Source organism: Heloderma suspectum, chromosome 7 (genome assembly GCF_057233095.1).
Source record: "Heloderma suspectum isolate Gila_16-S chromosome 7, 16-S_ref, whole genome shotgun sequence".
NCBI classification, from domain to species: Eukaryota; Metazoa; Chordata; class Lepidosauria; order Squamata; family Helodermatidae; genus Heloderma; species Heloderma suspectum.
Genome location: NC_139464.1, coordinates 53,208,559 through 53,227,480, shown reverse-complemented (window position 1 = coordinate 53,227,480; position 18,922 = coordinate 53,208,559). Strand labels below are relative to the sequence as shown.

General features: G+C 42.3%; 2 protein-coding genes and 1 long non-coding RNA gene across 5 annotated transcripts in view; 2 read left to right on the top strand and 1 right to left on the bottom strand.

Annotated features, from left to right (window-relative positions):
* The window catches only part of LOC146339792 (uncharacterized), a 110,467-nt gene extending 107,960 nt beyond the window's left edge, over positions 1-2,507 (top strand). Inside the window, exon 4 of the long non-coding RNA XR_014784357.1 lies at positions 1,344-2,507. This is a non-coding gene — a long non-coding RNA (uncharacterized LOC146339792). The remainder of the gene's footprint in view (positions 1-1,343) is intronic.
* A 5,747-nt stretch (positions 2,508-8,254) lies between these two features.
* On the top strand, positions 8,255-13,246 carry SNRPF (small nuclear ribonucleoprotein polypeptide F). The gene is made up of 4 exons (XM_084810233.1): positions 8,255-8,376; positions 9,995-10,120; positions 12,286-12,350; positions 12,813-13,246. Exons 1-4 carry the CDS (start codon positions 8,374-8,376, stop codon positions 12,877-12,879), a joined length of 261 nt encoding a protein of 86 aa, XP_084666359.1. The 5' UTR covers positions 8,255-8,373; the 3' UTR covers positions 12,880-13,246.
* CCDC38 (coiled-coil domain containing 38) overlaps positions 12,643-18,922 on the bottom strand; it is a 35,794-nt gene continuing 29,514 nt past the window's right edge. For all 3 annotated transcript variants that reach the window (XM_084810229.1, XM_084810230.1, XM_084810231.1), the window contains 3 exons: positions 16,762-16,976; positions 15,885-15,978; positions 12,643-13,330 (listed from right to left, as the gene is read on the bottom strand). In XM_084810229.1, the coding sequence (XP_084666355.1) occupies positions 13,223-13,330; positions 15,885-15,978; positions 16,762-16,976 (417 nt within the window). In that variant the 3' untranslated portion in view covers positions 12,643-13,222. The remainder of the gene's footprint in view (positions 13,331-15,884; positions 15,979-16,761; positions 16,977-18,922) is intronic.

Genomic DNA, 18,922 nt, shown 5'->3' with positions numbered 1-18,922 from the left:
CCTTCTTTGGTCAGGGTGATCACAGGTTTCACTGTAATTCTTTAGAACAGGTTTTTTTCATTTAGAGTAGTTTGATTGAACTGAAACTGTGGTAGAGGCAGGATTAATGCCAGAGAAATCCAAGGACTATTTTTGCTTTGTCTTAAAAAAACAAATAACCCCTCCCCGCAACCTAATTTCGACACCATTTTGTGCATTTATTTAAAATGGAAAAGCAGCATCAAAACATTTAGTTAAATGAGTGGACAGGTGTTTTTTGGTTTTTTTTATAAAGAACATGGAAGACCACAGTCCCCAGCTATGAATCTGCATTTTTGCTTCAAAAATATAAACAGGAAAAACAATCCTGAAAGGTATCTAAAATATTATAAAAGGGGAGAGGATGTCAATGCCAGAGCCTATTTTCCTGAGACCCATTTTCAGCTGACATGGAAAAACAAATGGGCTAAGGCTGCAATCCTGTACCCACTTACCTGGCAGTAGACTTACTTTCAAGTAAACCTGCATAGTCTTGTGCTGCACAACTTCTTAATAACACACTATATGGTTTGGTGTGTTATCTGGTGCTCTGGTGTTTTGGACTATGTCTCCCATCAGCCAGTATGACCAATGGCCAGGGATGGTGGGATTTGTACCTGGTGGTCTCCAGATGTTTTGGACTACAGCTTCCATTAGCCATCATCACCAGTGGCAGGGATGGTGGGATTTGTAGTCCAAAATATCTGGGGGGCATCAGATTGGCGTAAGCCTCCCAGTACCATAGTGGCAGTCAATCCCCACAGGCAACTGTGTTTTGAGCCTTCCTCTTGCCTTCTTCTTGTCCTAGGATTCAGGCATGGAGCCCCTGCTCCTCATTCGCCTTCATGGCAGAGATGACTAAGCTAACGAAGTATGTCCGTTTGAGAGATGGTAGACAAAAGACTGCCTGTTTTTCTAATGTCTGATGCCCTTTTATTGACCTTTGGAGAGTTAGGTAGAACTTGGATATTGACAGATATAAAAGCTTTGCCCTGTTATAATCTGATTAAGATGTGAATGTCGCCACTTTTTGAGAAACTATGTAATTGTTGTGTTTTTCCACTTGTCTAACAACATACTAGCTACCTGTTTGGTATGATATTCTGTGGGAATGGTAGATAATCTAGATGCATTGGTTTTGTTGTTGTTGTTGATATGAATATTATACTTTTTATAGAATTTATTATAGTATTTCCTTTTCTTATGATTATTTATTAATTTATACATCTTATAATAACATATATTATTTTTAAAAAGAATGACACCTCTCGGGTTTTGTTTTGTATTAAAGGGAATTAATATTTTCTCTCTCTCTTTTTACATAGACAAGAGGGTTTGAAGAGGGAAATAACTCCATTTGCCCAGTGCTGCTCAGAGCACTGGATGCATTTGAGACCACACGACCTTAACCATGAATCATCTGTATCATTCCTATCACAGTAATGTGGAAAGAATCATGAAAAATTAACTGTACGACAACACACATCTTTATTTTTGTCAACAGTATTTATACCCCCCCCAATCCTAGTGATTCAAAACGCAGATTCTGAGCTATATATTGCACAGCCTCTCATATTTGAAAGCTGGTTCAAATAATCACATTTTTAAATATTCTGCTACAATGGATATTACATTTGGGACTGCCCTGGAATAGGTTTCCTTCAAGGATGCTGGTTTTGCATCCATGCCTCTAATCTCTCTTGGCAGGAAATCAACGTTTGAGCAATTTCTGTGATTTGAAGCCAGCGCTGAGTTTCGGTTGAGAAAACATTGATGTGAAAGTAGAGCTTTCCAAATTCCTTCAAGACAGTGCTGATGTTCTTCCTCTTCTCTGACAATGCAACAATAACATTTGATTCCTAATATAAATGGCTTTGTTTTTCTCAGCACATACTTTAAATTCCAATTTGTTAATGTAAAGATATAGAAGAAACAATAACAGAGAAGACAACAATATTTTGTCAGAACCAAAGAACAACAACTGTGTTAAGGAGTGTGTGTGGGAGGTGTTTCTTGGAACGCTCTACAATGTTTTCAGAGTGGCATATTTTAAAGAGAGAGCTTCGGCTATTGGGCGGTATAGAAATAAATAAATAAATAAATAAATAAATAAATAAATGGCCGCTGTTTAGGATGGCTGCATAATTTGTGTGTTTGTTATTAACACACGCAAATGATGCTTTTCCACCCACAGAGAGCACAAAAACAAAGTTTGTCCTATTGATGTCTTGCTTCACTGAAAATCCACGACAATTAAAAAAAGTCATGTTACTGATACACTTTACATTGCTTTTACCAAGTAGGGCAGATTCCCAGCATGATAAATATGGAACCATTTATTTTAATTTGTACGATTAAAATAAATGCACCACTGTTTTCAGTTTCACACATTTCTGCAGTATACTTCTAGTATAAAAATGACTTTCATGAAATCGGTACAAATCACCTTTCACAATGATACTAGAAAAAGAAATAAATGGATTTTGCCCAAATAGCTTATTTTATTAAATCAGATTAGTAAATTGAAACATAACTTTCCAATTCATCTTAGGCAAAATATGGATACTAAAAACTGACATAAAAATCATTGAGCTAAAGCCAGAGAAGTCCTAACTGGAGTTAGTTTAAAATGATCTCACAAAAAGACAAATGTATTCAGTTGTATATCTCTGTAGTACATCAGCTTCTTATTTCAACTAACCATTCTGTGTATACCAGGGCAAAGCGGAACACTTCCATTTTCTCCATATGACTTGTTGGAAAACCTTGTTGATGAACTCCATTGCAATAGGTCCAAAGGCCCCTAAAGATGTAGGGCAAATGACGTATTTTGACCCCTGCCCACTCTGGTGGTACAGCAAAACACCAGGACAGGAGTCTCCAACCTTTTTGGGTCAGTGGCACAATTGGAATTTGAGAAAGTATCATGGGTGCTATCACAAAATGGTTTTCATAGTGATTGCACAAAATTCACAAAATGGCTGGTGTTGCAGACACGGCCAATCACAAAACACCCATTCCATAAAAAGGTAAACAGGCGATACTAAAAGACAAGTAACTTGCCCAAGAACCTGAATACATTGCAGAGGTGGGGTCTGAACCCCCAAACACTCACTCCTTTGAACTCAGTTTTCTCTCATTCAGGATCATTCCCCCAAAGCTCACTCTCACACACACATCACATATAGACTCCTTCTCCATTTTCTCCCCTCTCCCCATTGGGTCACCCCAGTGGCCTTCCTAACCCCTCCCATTGCTCTTTACAGCCCTCCGCACCCCAGCGTCAGTCTCCTCTTCCTCCTCCCACCTCATTGGGTTGCCCCCAGCCCAGCCTCAGTCTCCTCACTTCCTCCTCCCATTCCTCCAGGTCATGCCCAGCTTTCTCTGTTTCCCCGCTGCCATCCTCAAGTCCCCTCAAGACTGGGGTCCGTCTCTTCCTTTCTGCCTCCCTTTCCCCCCGTTTCCAGCCACCTACCATCTTTACTTCCTAGAAATGTCTCTGGGTTCACATGGGGCCCCGAGGCATTCAAGGTAATAAAGATGGGAGGCAACTGGAGCATTTTGGGCCATCCAAACTGGCATTTTTCTGGGGGACGTATCGATGGTCTCCACGTTGCCTACCCCCGTATTAGGATTCGGTGTAGCACAGGTGACACTTGAATGGCAATGCCGGTACAGCTCCGGCCAGAACCTGCTGCATGGATATATCAAAACTCACCGTGAGGTTGCTGCTCCAGGGGCAGTTACTTTGTTGTGTCCATTGTAACAGTCCAGGAAAAGTGCTTATCCCTAATACTGACGTTTACATAGAGACTCTCACAAAGAAAGTACTGACCATGAATAGTCTCTCACTGGCTCAGTTTACAATGTTAGGAGCTTCAATTTATGTCAACAGGGGGTGACATAGATCAAATAATATAACACAATCCTACATTGAAAAAAGCTAACATAAGATGCCCTGCTGTACTGTTTTCATTAGATACTATCACCTGCCCCTGGGATTTAGTGTCAGTTCTTCTCTGTAGTCTGGAGACCAGAAGCCTAACTCATTTATTCACATGAGTTCTGGGGCCGGAAAATCTCATTAGCAGTGCTGGCTCCCACTGTCCTTGGGAACTCAGTGTCCGTGGTTATTATGGTGCTTGCCCCTCCCCACCCCTCTAGGGCTGCCCCAAGACATTGTGCTGCCGGAGGCAAAGGACAAGATGGTGCCCGCCCTTCCATTGCATGTAGAGAAGCAGATCAGGATGGCAGCTGAATCTTATTTCCGCGCTGGTGATGGGACAGCCTCCTCCGCTACACCTGAGGCCAGCCAGGTAGCTTAGGAGGCACAGGGCAGGCCAATGGCACACACAGAGCTCTGTCCTCCAACAACTTCCTGCACTCCCTGCTGCCCCCCACCATGTGCTGCCTGAGGCGGCTGCCTCACTCTACCTAATGGTAGGGCTTAATGCTACCATTTTGATGCCACCACCTCTGTTGGTTCTTTTGCCTGTGCAGCAAATGCCACCAGGAACTAAGGAACACTGGGACTTGTAGTTACTGAGAGAGATGTCACATAGGGGGTGGCTCACCTCTCCCCATCTCTCTGTCCCTCCCTTTGTAGCTGTGTGTTTCCTAAAGAACCAATAGCTCACCGTTTGTTCTTTTCCAGTGCTGCTTCTTATTCTTTTATTTTCTAGTGCTGCTTCTGATTGGCTCTAGCAAATCTCACAAGATTTTACAAGAACCAGACATCCTATATAGATACAGGAGAATAAGCCTAGATAAACATATTCGGGCAGAATCTACAGCTGCCTTCCCCAACCTGGTGCCCTCCAGCTGTTTTGGATTTCAACTCCCATCAGGCCCAGGCTGTATGGCCAATGGTCAGAAATGCTGGAAGTTGTAATCCAAAATATCTGGAGGATACTAGGTTGGCAAGGGCTGATCTACAATTTAGCCCCTTTTTCCCTTGGGTAATGGGCCTGCAGCCTACCTTATCCTACCCCCTGGAACTCTGGACTTGAATAGTGTCCCCTTCCCCCACTTGAACCTGGCTTTTGTGTGGAACTGCCTTTCTTTAAAAGGGATGTCTAGAACAGAGGTGGACAGGAGGATCTCCAAACATTTTGAACCTCAATTCCCAGAAGCCCCCTCAGCATGGCCAATGGTCAGGAATGCTGGGAATTGAAGTCCAAACCATCTGGCACTCTACTTTCTGCCCACCCCAGTCTAGAACAGCATAGCCATCCTTCTTTCAAAATACTGCACTTCCAATATTCTCTGTGGAAAAGACACCTACAGATCTGCAGTACCAGAAAGTTGTCTGGCAACCCTGCTTGAAGTTTGAAAATTAATCATGTGTTACAGCAAGGATTGGATAGCCTTTAGTTTCTATAGGCATGCTAGATTTTTTCTTTAAATTTAATATAAGGGCATTTCCACAGAAAACAATTCAGCATGATGCATTTTGTTCTTTAGAAATAAAAGTGAGCAGGTTAGCTTTATAGCAATTCCTCAGTAGAGGGCTCCACTAGGTAAGATTATTACAACAATCTGATGCAAACCAGTTCCTGCCACCTGGTGGTCAAAATACACATAAATATTCATACACAAAGATCAACTATTTCTGATGGAAAGATAAGAATGAATTTTCAAGCATCTGAAAAATATACCCATTGACTATTATCTTGTTAAAAATGGTGCTAATTTGTCTTTGACAGACTGGACCAAAGCTTAGGAAAGGAAAGGTTCCTCCTGTCCAAGCACTGGGTCATTGCTGACCCCTAGAGGGACGCCGCTTACGCTGGCATTTTCATGGCAGACTATAGCAGGGTGGTTTGCCATTGCCTTCCCCAGTCGTGACTACCTTTCCCCCCAGCAAGCTGGGTACTCATTTGACCAACCTCGGAAGGATGGAAGGCTGAGTTGACCTGAGCCAGCTACCCGAGACCCTTTCGGTTGCAATACTGCCGCCTACCACTCTGCACCACACGAGGCTCTTGGACCCAAGCTTAGGAGGATGTAATTTGAGCCAAAATAATTCAGTACCTTTGAAACAGTATCAAGTATAGCTTGTAGTTCCAGGATTCAAATGAAGCTACTTCCACCGTTGTTACAAAAACATCACATACCCTTTTGTAATCTTATGAGACGGTACGCTGTACAAAGTACCCACATTCCTGAAAAAACATGTCTATGATTATAACTAAATGCCTGAGCCCTTAATTTCACATAGAACATTTCTGGAACAGAAAGATATGGCACAGACACTCACTCCCTGAAGGAGTGGTTTCGTAGTATGGTTGTCAATGTACTCTGCTTCCTGCTCGTTGGGATTATTGCCCTATTTGGGAAGAACTCATTTACTGCTCACTGTTCTGAAAGGTAAGCAAAAATACCCGGTCCTCTCATGTTGAAATGGATTGTATCTATCTAGTCGAATATTGTCTCTAAAAGTGGCCAGCCAGAGGATTCCAAGAGCCACATGAATGCCTCGCCTTGAAATTATGATTATAATGTTGCTACAATGTGAATGAGGTGACAATGAAATTTTCTGCCATCCTAAGGGTGTTTGTGGAATATAAGAGCTGGAAATAACAAATTTAAATAATTTAAATGTTTGATGCAATTAATATTTAATCGTTTAAATACTTAACAAAAATAAATGGACAATAGCTATATTGCGTAACAACAGGGGTAACAGTGGATTCCTGACAAACAAAGCATGGCCAGGAATTCCAGAAATGGTAGAATAATTGACCTACCAAATGTTTGCATCATAATCCCCACCTGTTGGAAGGTTTGTCAGGGTTGGGACTTTAATGGCATCATCATCATCATACTGTGGGGGTATGTACGCAACCTCTGACATGTTCACACCTGAAATATGTATTTTTCTATACAATTTATTTTTTCTGCAGAAAAAAATATATTTTTAAACTAATTTAGTATTCCATTAATTCATGCCATTATGTCCAATCTTACTCTAGATAATAAAATTAAAATGTAGGTGTCTTGAAAATAATTTGCAAGGCAGCGTCTCTCATTCTGGGCAACATAATTAACAGCACAAGCCTAAGCATGTTCTCTCAGAAGTCCAGTTGAGCTCAGTGAGGTTTACTATCTTAGTATGTGTGTTTAGGAATTGCTGCCTGAGACTCCTAACTAAATGCCCATCTTTTTTTTTTTCTTCAACTAAATGAGGTGAAAGCCTTACACAACACGCAGCATATGTAGGCCAGCCAAGAGGGAAGAACCAGCTTCTTAAAGCTGGCCTTTGCCTCCCCTCCCACCCCAACTGCAGGATGCGGGGTTGGCTACACGGACGCCAAACCCTTTTAGATCCAAGCTGAGGTTCTTCATCCTACCCTCTCAACTACTTGCTACAGCAGCCTTACACAGCCGGGTGCCCTCCAGTTGTGTTGGACTACAACTCCCAGCATCCCCCAGGGGAACACATGTGGAGGGCACCAGGTTGGGTAAGGCTGTGCTACAGCCTTTGTTCCGCAGTCACATAACAGCAATACTCCTTGTTTTCAACTCTATGCATGTTTACTCAGAAGCCCGACTGTGCTCAACGGGACTTACTCCTGACTAAGTGTGCAGAGAAGACTGCAGGACTAAGTTCCACGGGACACAACGGGACTTTCTCCTGAGTAAACATGCAAAGGGTTGCACGGTAGGAGCTAAACAACATTAACAGGAAGGTTCGTGAACTGCTAGCCGGACACGACGAGGGCGCGAGCATCGAATCTTTCCCCGCGCAACGGACTCCTCGAAACGCGGGGAGGGTAGAAGTGCCCCTCCCACCGGAATTACCACACACCATAGAGAGAGGGACAGTTACGCGCCATCGCAGTCCGTACCTGCACTTCCGGCGTGAAATTGAACTGGTTCCCCCTTCTTGCCTTCCACTGCAAAGTATGCAGAGTTTTCGCCATAGAGTTGCCAAAGCTTAGAGCGACGCCACTCTGCGCCCGTGAAGAGCCGCCGCCAATGGCGGCTTTCCGGCTTTAACAGACGTTTGGTTGGACTGCGTGTCACTCGGGGCAAGGTTTTCTAGCTCTACGCCTCCGGCGAAGCTTGGCCTCTCTAGTCACGCCTTCGCCGCTTGGGAAGCTGTCCAATCAGAGTGTTGCTTTTCCATGGGTACCATAGAGATAGGAGAATGATATGTGTAAGTCTATGGCCGGGGCTAGGAACGGTTATTCCGCGGAGGTGAAAGGTCAAGAGGAAAATTCGGCGGCCTAGCGGAAGTCAGAGGACCTTACGTCATTTCCTTGCTCTTTCATTTGGAGCTCTGGTGGGCGCACGTGTTGCCCCCGAGTAATTTTTTGCCGTCTCAGCCGCCCCTCGCTTGGCCGGGTTGCTATGGTGAGTTGTTGTGTTTGGGGGACACCGGGGGGGGGGGTAAGGCGAGTCGTGCTGCGGGACTGAGTCGGAGAGGGTGGCGGCTCCTGCACCCCAGACAAGCTCGGGGGTGCGGAAGAAGGAGCGTCCCTTGGGGAAGGGCCCTGATAGACCACGTGCCTCGGATGCAGAAGGTCCCGGGTCACACCCCAATATCGCCAGCTGGGTTTGGGAAACAAGGTTCCTGTCGGACCCTCGAGAGCCATTCTCCTGACGTTTTGGACTACAACTCCCATTAGCCCCAGCCAGCATTGGCGGGATGTGGGAGTTGTAGTACAAAACGTTGGAGGGCACTGGGTGGGCTGTGGGCAACACCGAGCTGGAAGGACCGGTGTCTGACTCGGTTCAGGGCTGCTTTCTCAGTGGATGGCCCAGGAGGAGAGAGGAGGTGTGAGGGAGGAATGCGTTGTACCCTGACTTGATGCTCGTTGGCAGTTACTTGGAGCGTTATTTTCGGTTCTGCGTTTGCTATCGTTAGGAAAGGATCCAACAACAGAACTGCCAATATTGTAATGCCTTCGTGCAAATCTGTGGTGCAGTCGCACTTGGAATACTATGTCTAGATCTGGTTGCTGCACCTCAAAAAGGGTATTATTGCGGGGCTGGAAAAGGTGCAGAACGCCAAAATGATCCAGGGGATAAAGCAGCGATTGCAAACTTCAGGGTGCATGGGTGGAGATGACATCGGGGGTGGAGTGGCCATGCCCCAATGTCATCCTGTCCACGGCTAAAGTGTTGGCTGGAGGTGCTGTCAATGCTTTGGCTGGGTCTGCTACACCTGCACCATGGCCTCCCGAATGGGGGAAGGTGTGGCACAGGCAAAGCCATCCTGACTGAGATGGGACTGAAGCACTCCCACCACCACCTTGGCCAGGACCCAGCTTTGGTGCATGCAGGTTTTCCCTGGCCAGGGAAAGCCACTACACTCTGAAGTTGCCCTGACCAAGGTGTGTAGCGGAGTATTACTCCTCCACCCCATTCATTAGCTGGGAGCATCTTCCCTCATGCAAGGGAGGGGCAGCACACTAAGTAAGGGAAAGCCTCCTGTTATCTCTGAAGAGGGGGCAGGGCTCAGGAGTCCCCATTCCTGTGCTAGAGCAGCTTCTCTGTGAGGAAAGGTCACAGCATTTGGGTTTTTTAGTTTAGGGGGAAAAGGTGAGGCGGTGGGGGTACATCATAGAGGTGTGGAGAAACTGAATAGGGTGAAGTTTTGCCTCCTTTCCCTTAATGCTTAAACCTGAGGTGCTCCAGTGAAGGTGAATTGTGGAAGATTCAGAGCAGACAACAGGAAGTACTTCTTCACACAGCACATAGTTAAGCTATTGGATTTGCCTCCACAAGATGTGGTGATAGTCACCCACTTGGATGGCTTTAAATAGGAATTAGATAGATTTATGGTGGATAAGGTTGTCATCGCTACTAGTCATGATGTTTGGCTACCTATACCAGTTGCTGGGGAGCCTGAGTGGGCAGATGCTTTTACACTCATGTTCTGCTTGTGGTGCTGGACTAGTTAGGCCTGTGACCTTGACTCCAGTGGAGTTCTTATTACGTTCTTCTGTTCCACTGTGTCCTATACCAGAGTTTGCCTCTTAATCCAAAGCCCTTCCTAAATGGGCTGACTGGGAAGCCAGTGATGGTGAAATTGAAGTGGGGAATGGAATATAAGGGCTACCTCGTCTCAGTTGATGGCTACATGAACATGCAGGTAAGCAGGTTGGGGGAGAAGAGAATTTACTCAAACTACATGGTTAGTACATACGTGCGTATCCACTGGCTTGTATGGTAGAGAGAAAAAGCTTACTGTTTTGCTATGTCTGGGTGCAGTAGTGGATTGGTAAATAAACTGAAGCCTAATCCAGATACTGTTGGTCAGTAGGAGAGTTAAACTGGAGTATTTGTCCTGTTCTGGATGAGGTTGTACTACCTTTGAAAGATCAGTTAGCTTGGGAACGTTTCTGAACCCAGCCTTGCTCCTGGGTGCTCAAGTAGTGGCTGTGGCAAGGAGTACTTTAGCTCACCTAGTTATGTCTCTTCCTGAGTAAAGCAGATCTGGCCATTGTATACATGCCCTGGTCACATCCAGATTGGATTATTGTAATGTGCTCGTATATGGAGCTGCCTCTGAAAAGCATTCAGAAACATCAGGTGGAGCAAAATGGGGCATCCAGATTGGTCTCTGGAGCTCACTTCACTGATTACGTTACTCCAGGTCTGTTCCATCTGCAGTGGCTTCCAGTTCTTTTCTGGATGCAACTCAAAATCCTTATGGCATGATTCATTGCATTCAACATCTGAGGCCCTACTATGTGTCCCACCACATTCAGAAATAGAGTTGTTTAGAATGCGAGACAGGACTTTTTCTGTTGCAGTATCCAGACTATGGAACTTTCTCTGTAGAGAGGTGTGGTTAGCTGCCTTTCTTCTAAGCTACGGGTGTGCTGCTTTTTATTCCACCAAGCTTTCCACGTGGGTGAACATAGTTATCTCCCTGTTTTTAAACTTATTTTAGCTTCTTATTACATGATACAGTCTTTAGTAATTTTACAAATGTTTTTATTACTGCACGCATTGCTTAATGTGGTTAAGTAATTTTCGAAAGTTGCTTTTAATTTATATTTAAAGAAAAGCAGGGTAAAATTTTCTAAATAAAATAAGGATCTGCTTTTCCATTTCAGCCTACCCTCCCAATATTGTATCGCCACTAAATAGTGCCAGTTCTTGGTACAAGCATTGAAATGTTATTGTCTGTGGTTTATAAGAGTTTCTGGTAAAACGCTACATGAAGAGGATGAAAGACAGCTGGAGGTTTTCTTCCTAAACTAAAAGGTGGATGGTAGTGAATTGGGCCCAACAGCAAGGCATTCTAGAGGAAATGGTATTTATAGCACCATTTTTATTTTTTTGTAAAAGGTCAAAGAGATTGGAAAGGGTACTATGAAGCTTTTGGTCCTCTTTTTTTAAAAATACCCTCACAAACAGAGATCGGTGAGTGCCAATCCCACCCTAAAGTAACAGTGAATGTTATTTTGAAATGCAGAATGTGATGGAAAATGCAAATAGTCATTCAGCTCTGATGTCATGATGTTCAGTGGTATCCCCAAGTGTTCATGTCATTTACCTCTGTACTTAGCAGTTAACTTAAGCCTTATAATTCTTCCATTAAACGTTTATGTGGAGGAGGAGAAACTACTTTATCTGGCCAGCATGGAAATGTAGGCTGCTAGATGTCTGGCAGCCTAGTAAAAGATGTTGCCTTCTTCCAAGCAGGCTTGGAAGAAGGCAACATCAAAGAACACAAAGAATGGGGTTAGCCTTCTGTAGGGGAGGAGCTTTTTCTTCTAGCTAGTATGGAAATCAAGCCTGGTGTGATCTCCGCTCCTCTGCCAGCCCCATTTATCAGCCTGCATAGAATTTCATGCACTCACCTGTATTAAATTGCTTGTTGTCAATGACTGCCAGGCAAGTCGTTAAATACAAGACTACACAAATCTCATATGAAAATAACAAGAAGCTTTAAACAGTGTGAATGACAAGATAATTGTACAGTTTTCACTGATAGGAACAATTAACTATATCTAATTCTTACTGCAAATATTTTACATCCACAAAATTTTTCCTATCCTGAACCATTGGGAGACATAGCATCATCTTTCTTAAATATTAACTATTTTGTAAATCATTTGTATAATGACATTAGAAGAATATTAGCACTTTTCAAGTATGTTACACCCTCTTCAACTAAGGAAATATACAGTGGTTGAATTTATATTAGACTTTAAGGCAATCTTGTACAAAAATTCTATTGGTATAGGAAGACATGTATCGCTGTAATCTCCTGTCCTCATAAAATTGTGCTATTTTTTTCTAAAGCTTGCAAATACAGAAGAATATATTGATGGTGCATTATCTGGACACCTTGGTGAAGTTCTGATAAGGTAACTAATATTTGCACCTAACACATTTACGCTGAAGCATATGTGTGTATGCTAAAATCCATTAGCTATAGTACTTGGAATCCAAAAGTTCTTATCTGAAAACTTTACATTACTAAACACACAACTCTAAATAGAATACCTTAAGATTAAAGCCTTGATATTCAATATGTTATGAAGCCTGTGTAAAGAGCTGCTTTGTTATCTTTCACATACAATCAAATAAGTAGTTTGCAATTTATGTAACAGTACATCTCTGATAGCATTTGGAAACTACTAAAATAAGAAGGCATGTACAGTGAACAGGTAATTTTTATTTGTTACTAATTAAACATACCAAACATAGAATAGTTCAAAATTACTTGGTATATGAAATAGTAATTTATGTAAATAAGCTTTAGAAAATAATTCTTAAAATTCATGTAAATCCTAGAAGAAATAAGTAACTTTTGGTTTTATTTGTAGGTGCAATAATGTCCTTTATATAAGGGGTGTGGAAGAAGAAGAAGAAGATGGAGAAATGAGAGAATAACTATTTTGGGGAAACAATGTTTTTTTTAAAGGTATTAAAAGATCTTTCGTTGTAGGGTTTTTTTTAAGTTTATGTAAGGTTTTGTAGTATTAGTAATGATTTTTCTGGCCAAAAGATAAATATTATTGCTGAAAGAAATTCTCACTATGAAAGAAAAATAAAGATGCTACTTCTGGTGGTTCTTAAAACTGATACTTATTTTATCTTAATCCAACAACTGCTGTTTTAAAAGAAAACTGGATCAAATTTATCTTGTCACAGTTTACCTAATACAATTCTGCTGAACTAAGCTAGATGTAAGCCCTAGGACCTATTCCAAAGATATTTTATGTTACCAAAAAATTCAAGTAAAATAGTAATCATCTTCACTTCTTGTAGTTAAATCTATAACATTTTCCTCTTTGCGTCTAGTCTCTGGAGGCTGTGAGCGATACACTAGTTTTCTTCCCTCCTAAAACAAAGACATAAAATATAAGCATACTTTGTTGAATTAGCATCAGTGTTTTCCTGTATGAACTTTAACATTCTTTCAATTCTATTCTATAATGCCGTATTATATAGATTCCAGTATCCATATATTTTCTAATAACATACAGTGTGCCTCAAAGCATGTCTATTCAAAAGTGATTTCCACTGTGTTCGATGGAACTTACTCTCCAATAAGGGTCAAAAGCGCAGTCTCAGTCTTTTTGCTTCTATAGGCGGAGTTTTGTTTTGCAGAAATGGATTCTGGTAGAGCACGGGTGTCCAAAGGCTTTGGGCCTGTGGACAAAGGGCCCTGGACACCACCACAAGTAGGATGCTGTAGAGGGGTGAAGATCAATCACAAAAATGTTGGGATTGCTCTTCCCTTATCTGTGTGTGTGTTGCTCACTCTGGCTTCTCTCTCTCCCTTTCTTCTCCTTCTCTCCCTGTCTCCCCATTTCCATGCAAATGAATGGAGCAATTTCTGTATTCATATGCACGGGGCAAAAAAAGCCCCCTTGCCAGAAATTGAAGCCCCCTATGATGGACCCTATTTCCTCAAGGATCATGAATGGGGGTGGGCTTCAACTCCCCTCAGAAATTTTTTGGGCAAGGAGGACCCCCCCCCTTTAAGCTAATGGATGGATCTGTCCATTGGTTTGACTAGGGAGGAGAAAAGCCCCCCTGCCAAAAATCAGTGGGCGGGGGCAAAGGTCACCCTCCACCAAAGACCCTGATGCCCCAAGGGTCCTTGGTGAGGGCTGGACTTTCCCTATCCAGCTGTTTCTCAGCAGGGAGAACTCTCCTAACTCCCAATACAAGTGAATAGAGGAACAGCGCCATTCACTTGCAGAGAGGGAAAATATCTTGGCCTGTGCCTCTGCCTGGCTTTGCAGGTACAGTGACACCTGCGGGTGCCATGTTGGAGACTCCTGTGGTGGAGAATGCATTCTGCCATTAATTGGCAGGTGGCTGAAAGCATTGCTTGCAGATAATGGGTTGGATCCAGAATTTCAGCACTTAGAGTAGACACTGAAATCAATGGGACAAGTTAGTCATGACTAAAGTCCCATTGAATTGAATGGGTCTACTTTAAGCACAACTAAGTAAATCCAACCCAGTGAAACAAGTAAAGGGCAGGAAGCCAACCACTGAATGTTTTAGTTTGGTTCTGCTTTAGGACAATTTTAAGTTAGTAAATTATATGGCTGACATGGGAAAGCTTAAATATCATTGACACTATAGTGCTGATTTCCGTAAAGTACAAAGAAAGTTGATGGGTCTAAAGTCGGGAATGACCGCCCTTTGAAATTTATGTTGGATGTGGGCCCTTGGCAGGTGCCCAACCATGCCTCCTTTTGATGCTGGCCCTGAGAGTACCCTTAGCAAAACCCAACATTAAAAAAAACAAAAAACCTCCCAAATATTGGTTTTACATCCTCATGATTTGTGGCAGCTTACTGCCAGATCTGGTGTCTTTTTTTCAACATATTATTCATTTAATTAATTTCTTACACTTCTATACTGCCTTTCTGCCAAGGCAGTTTACAGTTTTTCAATACTGAAACAAACAAATGTTACAACAACACAACAAACAAACACTGGAATATAGTTCTCTCAAGCTGATTGACGGTCTTGTCAGGAGGAGCTGACAGCAGGAGCTTCCTGGCGTGGGCTTCTCCTCTTTCGCCTTCTCTCAGTAGCCCCAGGGAAGATGTATATTCTGAACTTATAACCTGACTTTCTTTTGGCTTGGGTTCAAGAGATGTTTAAATGATGATTCACATTTGGTTTGGCATGCTCTGGAGCAAGTTTGATTCCATACAAATAAAACATGGGGAGTACAGTTCCACTCCATTTCTCCCAGTGTGTGACATTGTGTGGAGAGAAAAATTCACAGAAGCCACTCCTGTGCCATGAGTTAGAATCCCAGTACACATGTCTGTTCTCTCTGCTCCCACATGCTTTAGTATGCTCTGAAGTAAAGGCTGGAGCTGAGCCAAAACTTTCACCCTACCCGCTTTTCATCCGAAAAGGATGAGGTGCTTACTGAGAGGCAAGCAGCTGCCCTGTAGCTTGCCATGTTCCCCTACCCTTCCCCACATCTTTTGTTTGAATGAGTCTACATCATGATGTCATGTTCCAGAGTCATTGTGTAGGGGGAAGATGGTGCCTCCCCATTGTTCGGAAGTCCTGCTTCTGAAGCATGACTGACTTCTGTAAGTCCGCATTTGAATGAATACTGATTAAACCAAACTCAAAAGAAATTTGGACCTATGCTGAACTATGCTGTGGGGTGGGTGGGAAAATGACCACTGTTCTTCATAGAACTTGATGCCCCAAACCCAAGAATTTATACCATTGTGATTAATGTTAGTTTCTAGCAAGTGATTTTAGCAATGAGTAACATAGGCTGTGACTGTGTAAACAGCTGGACAGGCTTGCATTCCATAGGATTTACATATACAAAGAATGCATGCACTACTACAGTGGTATACGTTAAGACAATTGAACATAGTTTTTAAAGCACCCCTACTAACCCTTTTCTTTGGTGCTGCAATTGCTCTCTCAAGAGCATGCTTCAGCCGCTCTTCCTGGACTCTTTTCAGGTCTTCCAGTTTGTCTTCACGTGCTCTTCAAGGATTAAAGAAATAAAGATTATGGAAATTAGAAGACTAATATATTGTCAGCAGAAATTTTTCCTTCCACGTTTATTCTTTGGTGGTATTGCCTTTAACTCTGCATAAACTTGGGGGGAGCTAGAGAATATTAGACATTTGTCCAAGGAATCTCTCTGAGGGCTAAACTAGATGTGATACCATTCATGCAATTAGCAATTGTGTGAATGGTTGTTTGTTTGTTTTTTACAGGAAATGGCAGTTGGTCATCTGGGGGGTGATCCAGATTTGGAACCACATGAGAGGTCTTTACTCCTTTCCCCCCAGCTACGGTCTCAGTCTGAATCAACCCTTTGCCTGCTATTTGTATCAGGAGGAAAGCTCTCATTAGTACCAATGGGAGCTTTTCTCCCAAAGGAAATGGCAGACCTAGAGGGTCCAATTTGGACTACCCCCCACCCCCACCCATGCCTGCTATTTACTCAAACACTGCAATTGCTAATTGCATGAGTGATGTCATGCCTAGTTCAGCTCCAAGAGAGTGGACACCTGTTCCTTTTAGAACATTTTTTAAAGGGTGTGGTTTCTCCTGTAGGATCAGAATAGCTAGTAGCAATCTATAAAATATTTAGTCATAATACTGCAAACAATAAGACCTTTCACTCTTCAGGAAACTGTAGGCTAAAAACCGATGCCTTGCCTATTGTTTGCAAATCCCAATATGGCCCAAAATATAGTGTTGGAACTCGGATTTAAATCCTATTCAGAGATGAAAATAGATGTCTGGCATTAGAGTTACCTTTGTCGCCTTTCTTTTGCCCTGAGTTTTTCAATAACTTCAACAGTATCGAGGTATTCTTTTGGAAGTGCTTCCATCATCTCACAGAGTTCAGAAACCCGGATTTCTATTTTTTTCAACATGTAAAATGATGTCATGCTGGATACTTCATCTGCTCCACAGCAAACTTTGAATACTTCTGCTATTTTTTTATTAAGTGAATTCAGTATTTTATCCTTATGATTTAAAGAAGAACATCAGTAAGGAACAGCAAATGTTTATGTTATACTAGCAAAAAGGAATAACAGTCTATACTCAGGTATTAAAGTAAGATGAACTCTAAAGCAATTTTGATATAACCATTTAAATCCCAAATTTAAATGGACAATTCATTGTATAATTCTAAAAAGTGTTGCTAGAATGTTGAAAAATGTATACAAAGAAAATCAATATACAAAGTTGGCTGAATAAGCCATGCAGAGTGAAGTGCACAAATGTTAAAAGTCAAATATACAATTGAAGGTCCAAAACAAATCCAATAAAGATGCAAAACATAAGTGATTAAATAACCCAATGCGTTTTGAGCTCTTGGAGGCTCCTCTTCAATGGAAAAGATTCACAGAGGTAAAGAATCTTTACAGTATTACAGTGATGCAGTTCCTGCAGACTTTTTCTGGTCTTATTGCCCACCTGCTCTATAAATTAAAATGTTAGTTCAGAGAGGTAAGACATCTTAGGGTGCAATTCTATGGCTGCTAGGCAGTGGCTAGATGGCCACAGGATTTTTCATTTTCTGGGAACCGCCTCTCCATCCCTCCCCCACCTCGTAGGTGGCACAGTTTGTCCATGGCTCCGTACTCATAAGAGCATCATGTAGTCGGGGGGGAAAGGAAGCATTCCTGGGGGCGGGGGCAGTGGAAGTGCCAGTATGATGCTTCTTATGCTTTGTCCAGCCTCCCTCCAATCCACTCCAGCCAGACAGCCAAAATTGGCTCTCTAGCCACAAATGCAGGGCGGCTGGAGCACAGAGGAAAGATCCCCTCCATGCTCTGCCCGCTCTGCATTGCATAGCTGGTCACCTCTGAGTTTGGAGGTGGCCCATTATCCCCATAGGATTGCAGCCTTATACAATATTGTAATTGCATAGCTCCTCAGAATGTTCTCTGACAGAACAGGTGAGTAGTAAGAATACAAAGAATAGTCTGGAAGAGCAACATTACTGCAGAAGATTCTTTACTACTTTGAACTATATTTTTCCCTTCAAGAGCCTCCAAACAGGTTTAGTTATTTAATATATCTATGGCTGTATTTTTATTTGAATATTTTTTGCCCTGTGTCTACTGAATGTTACTTTCCTGTACTCTTTATATAGAGTTGATAGCGTCCATTAATATAATTTAATAACACTAAATTCTGTAAAGTATATTTATTGTGTGTTTTTGCATTGTCACGTTTTATGTGGTTTGTGATATGTATAGTTGCAAGAGTTTGCTTGCCTGAGAATTTATGATTTCCAGCTAATTGTGTGTGTGGGAATAATTCAATACAAACTGTAACAGACATATTCCCAGGCTTGTGGCATTGACAGACTTAAAAGAGAAGAAAAACTATGTAAATATCTCTTTGGTTTGCTGTTTGCTTTGATAATCAAGAACTTCCCTGTCTGGCAGGTCCTCACATTTAAACAATATTAACACCTCTTTCTTAATGGTACACATCAGGCACTGTAGTCCTCAGCCACTGCAGTAGTACTTGCAGGAGACCATCATGAACATTCCAGCATAACAGACAAGGTTATAAGCTGTATCTGTCACTACTATTGTTTCTGATTGGTAGAGTTCATTTCATTTATTACATTTCTACCACCCAGTAGCCAAAGCTGTCTGGGCAGTTTACAAAGATTAAAACCATGACAATACAGTATAGTAATATAATAGAAAACCATCCACATACAAACATATAAAACAAGTTTACACAATTAGTAATAAATATCTCCAAACCGGTTAAACCTTATTATATACTATCAAATGCCTGGGAGTAAAGTCTTGACCTTGCACCAGATAGATGACAATGGTGGCGCCAGGCGGACCTCAATGGGGAGAGCATTCTACAAACAGGGCCACCACTGAGAAGGCCCTCTCCCTTGTTGCCATCCTCTGAACCACCCTTGGAGAAGGGCTTC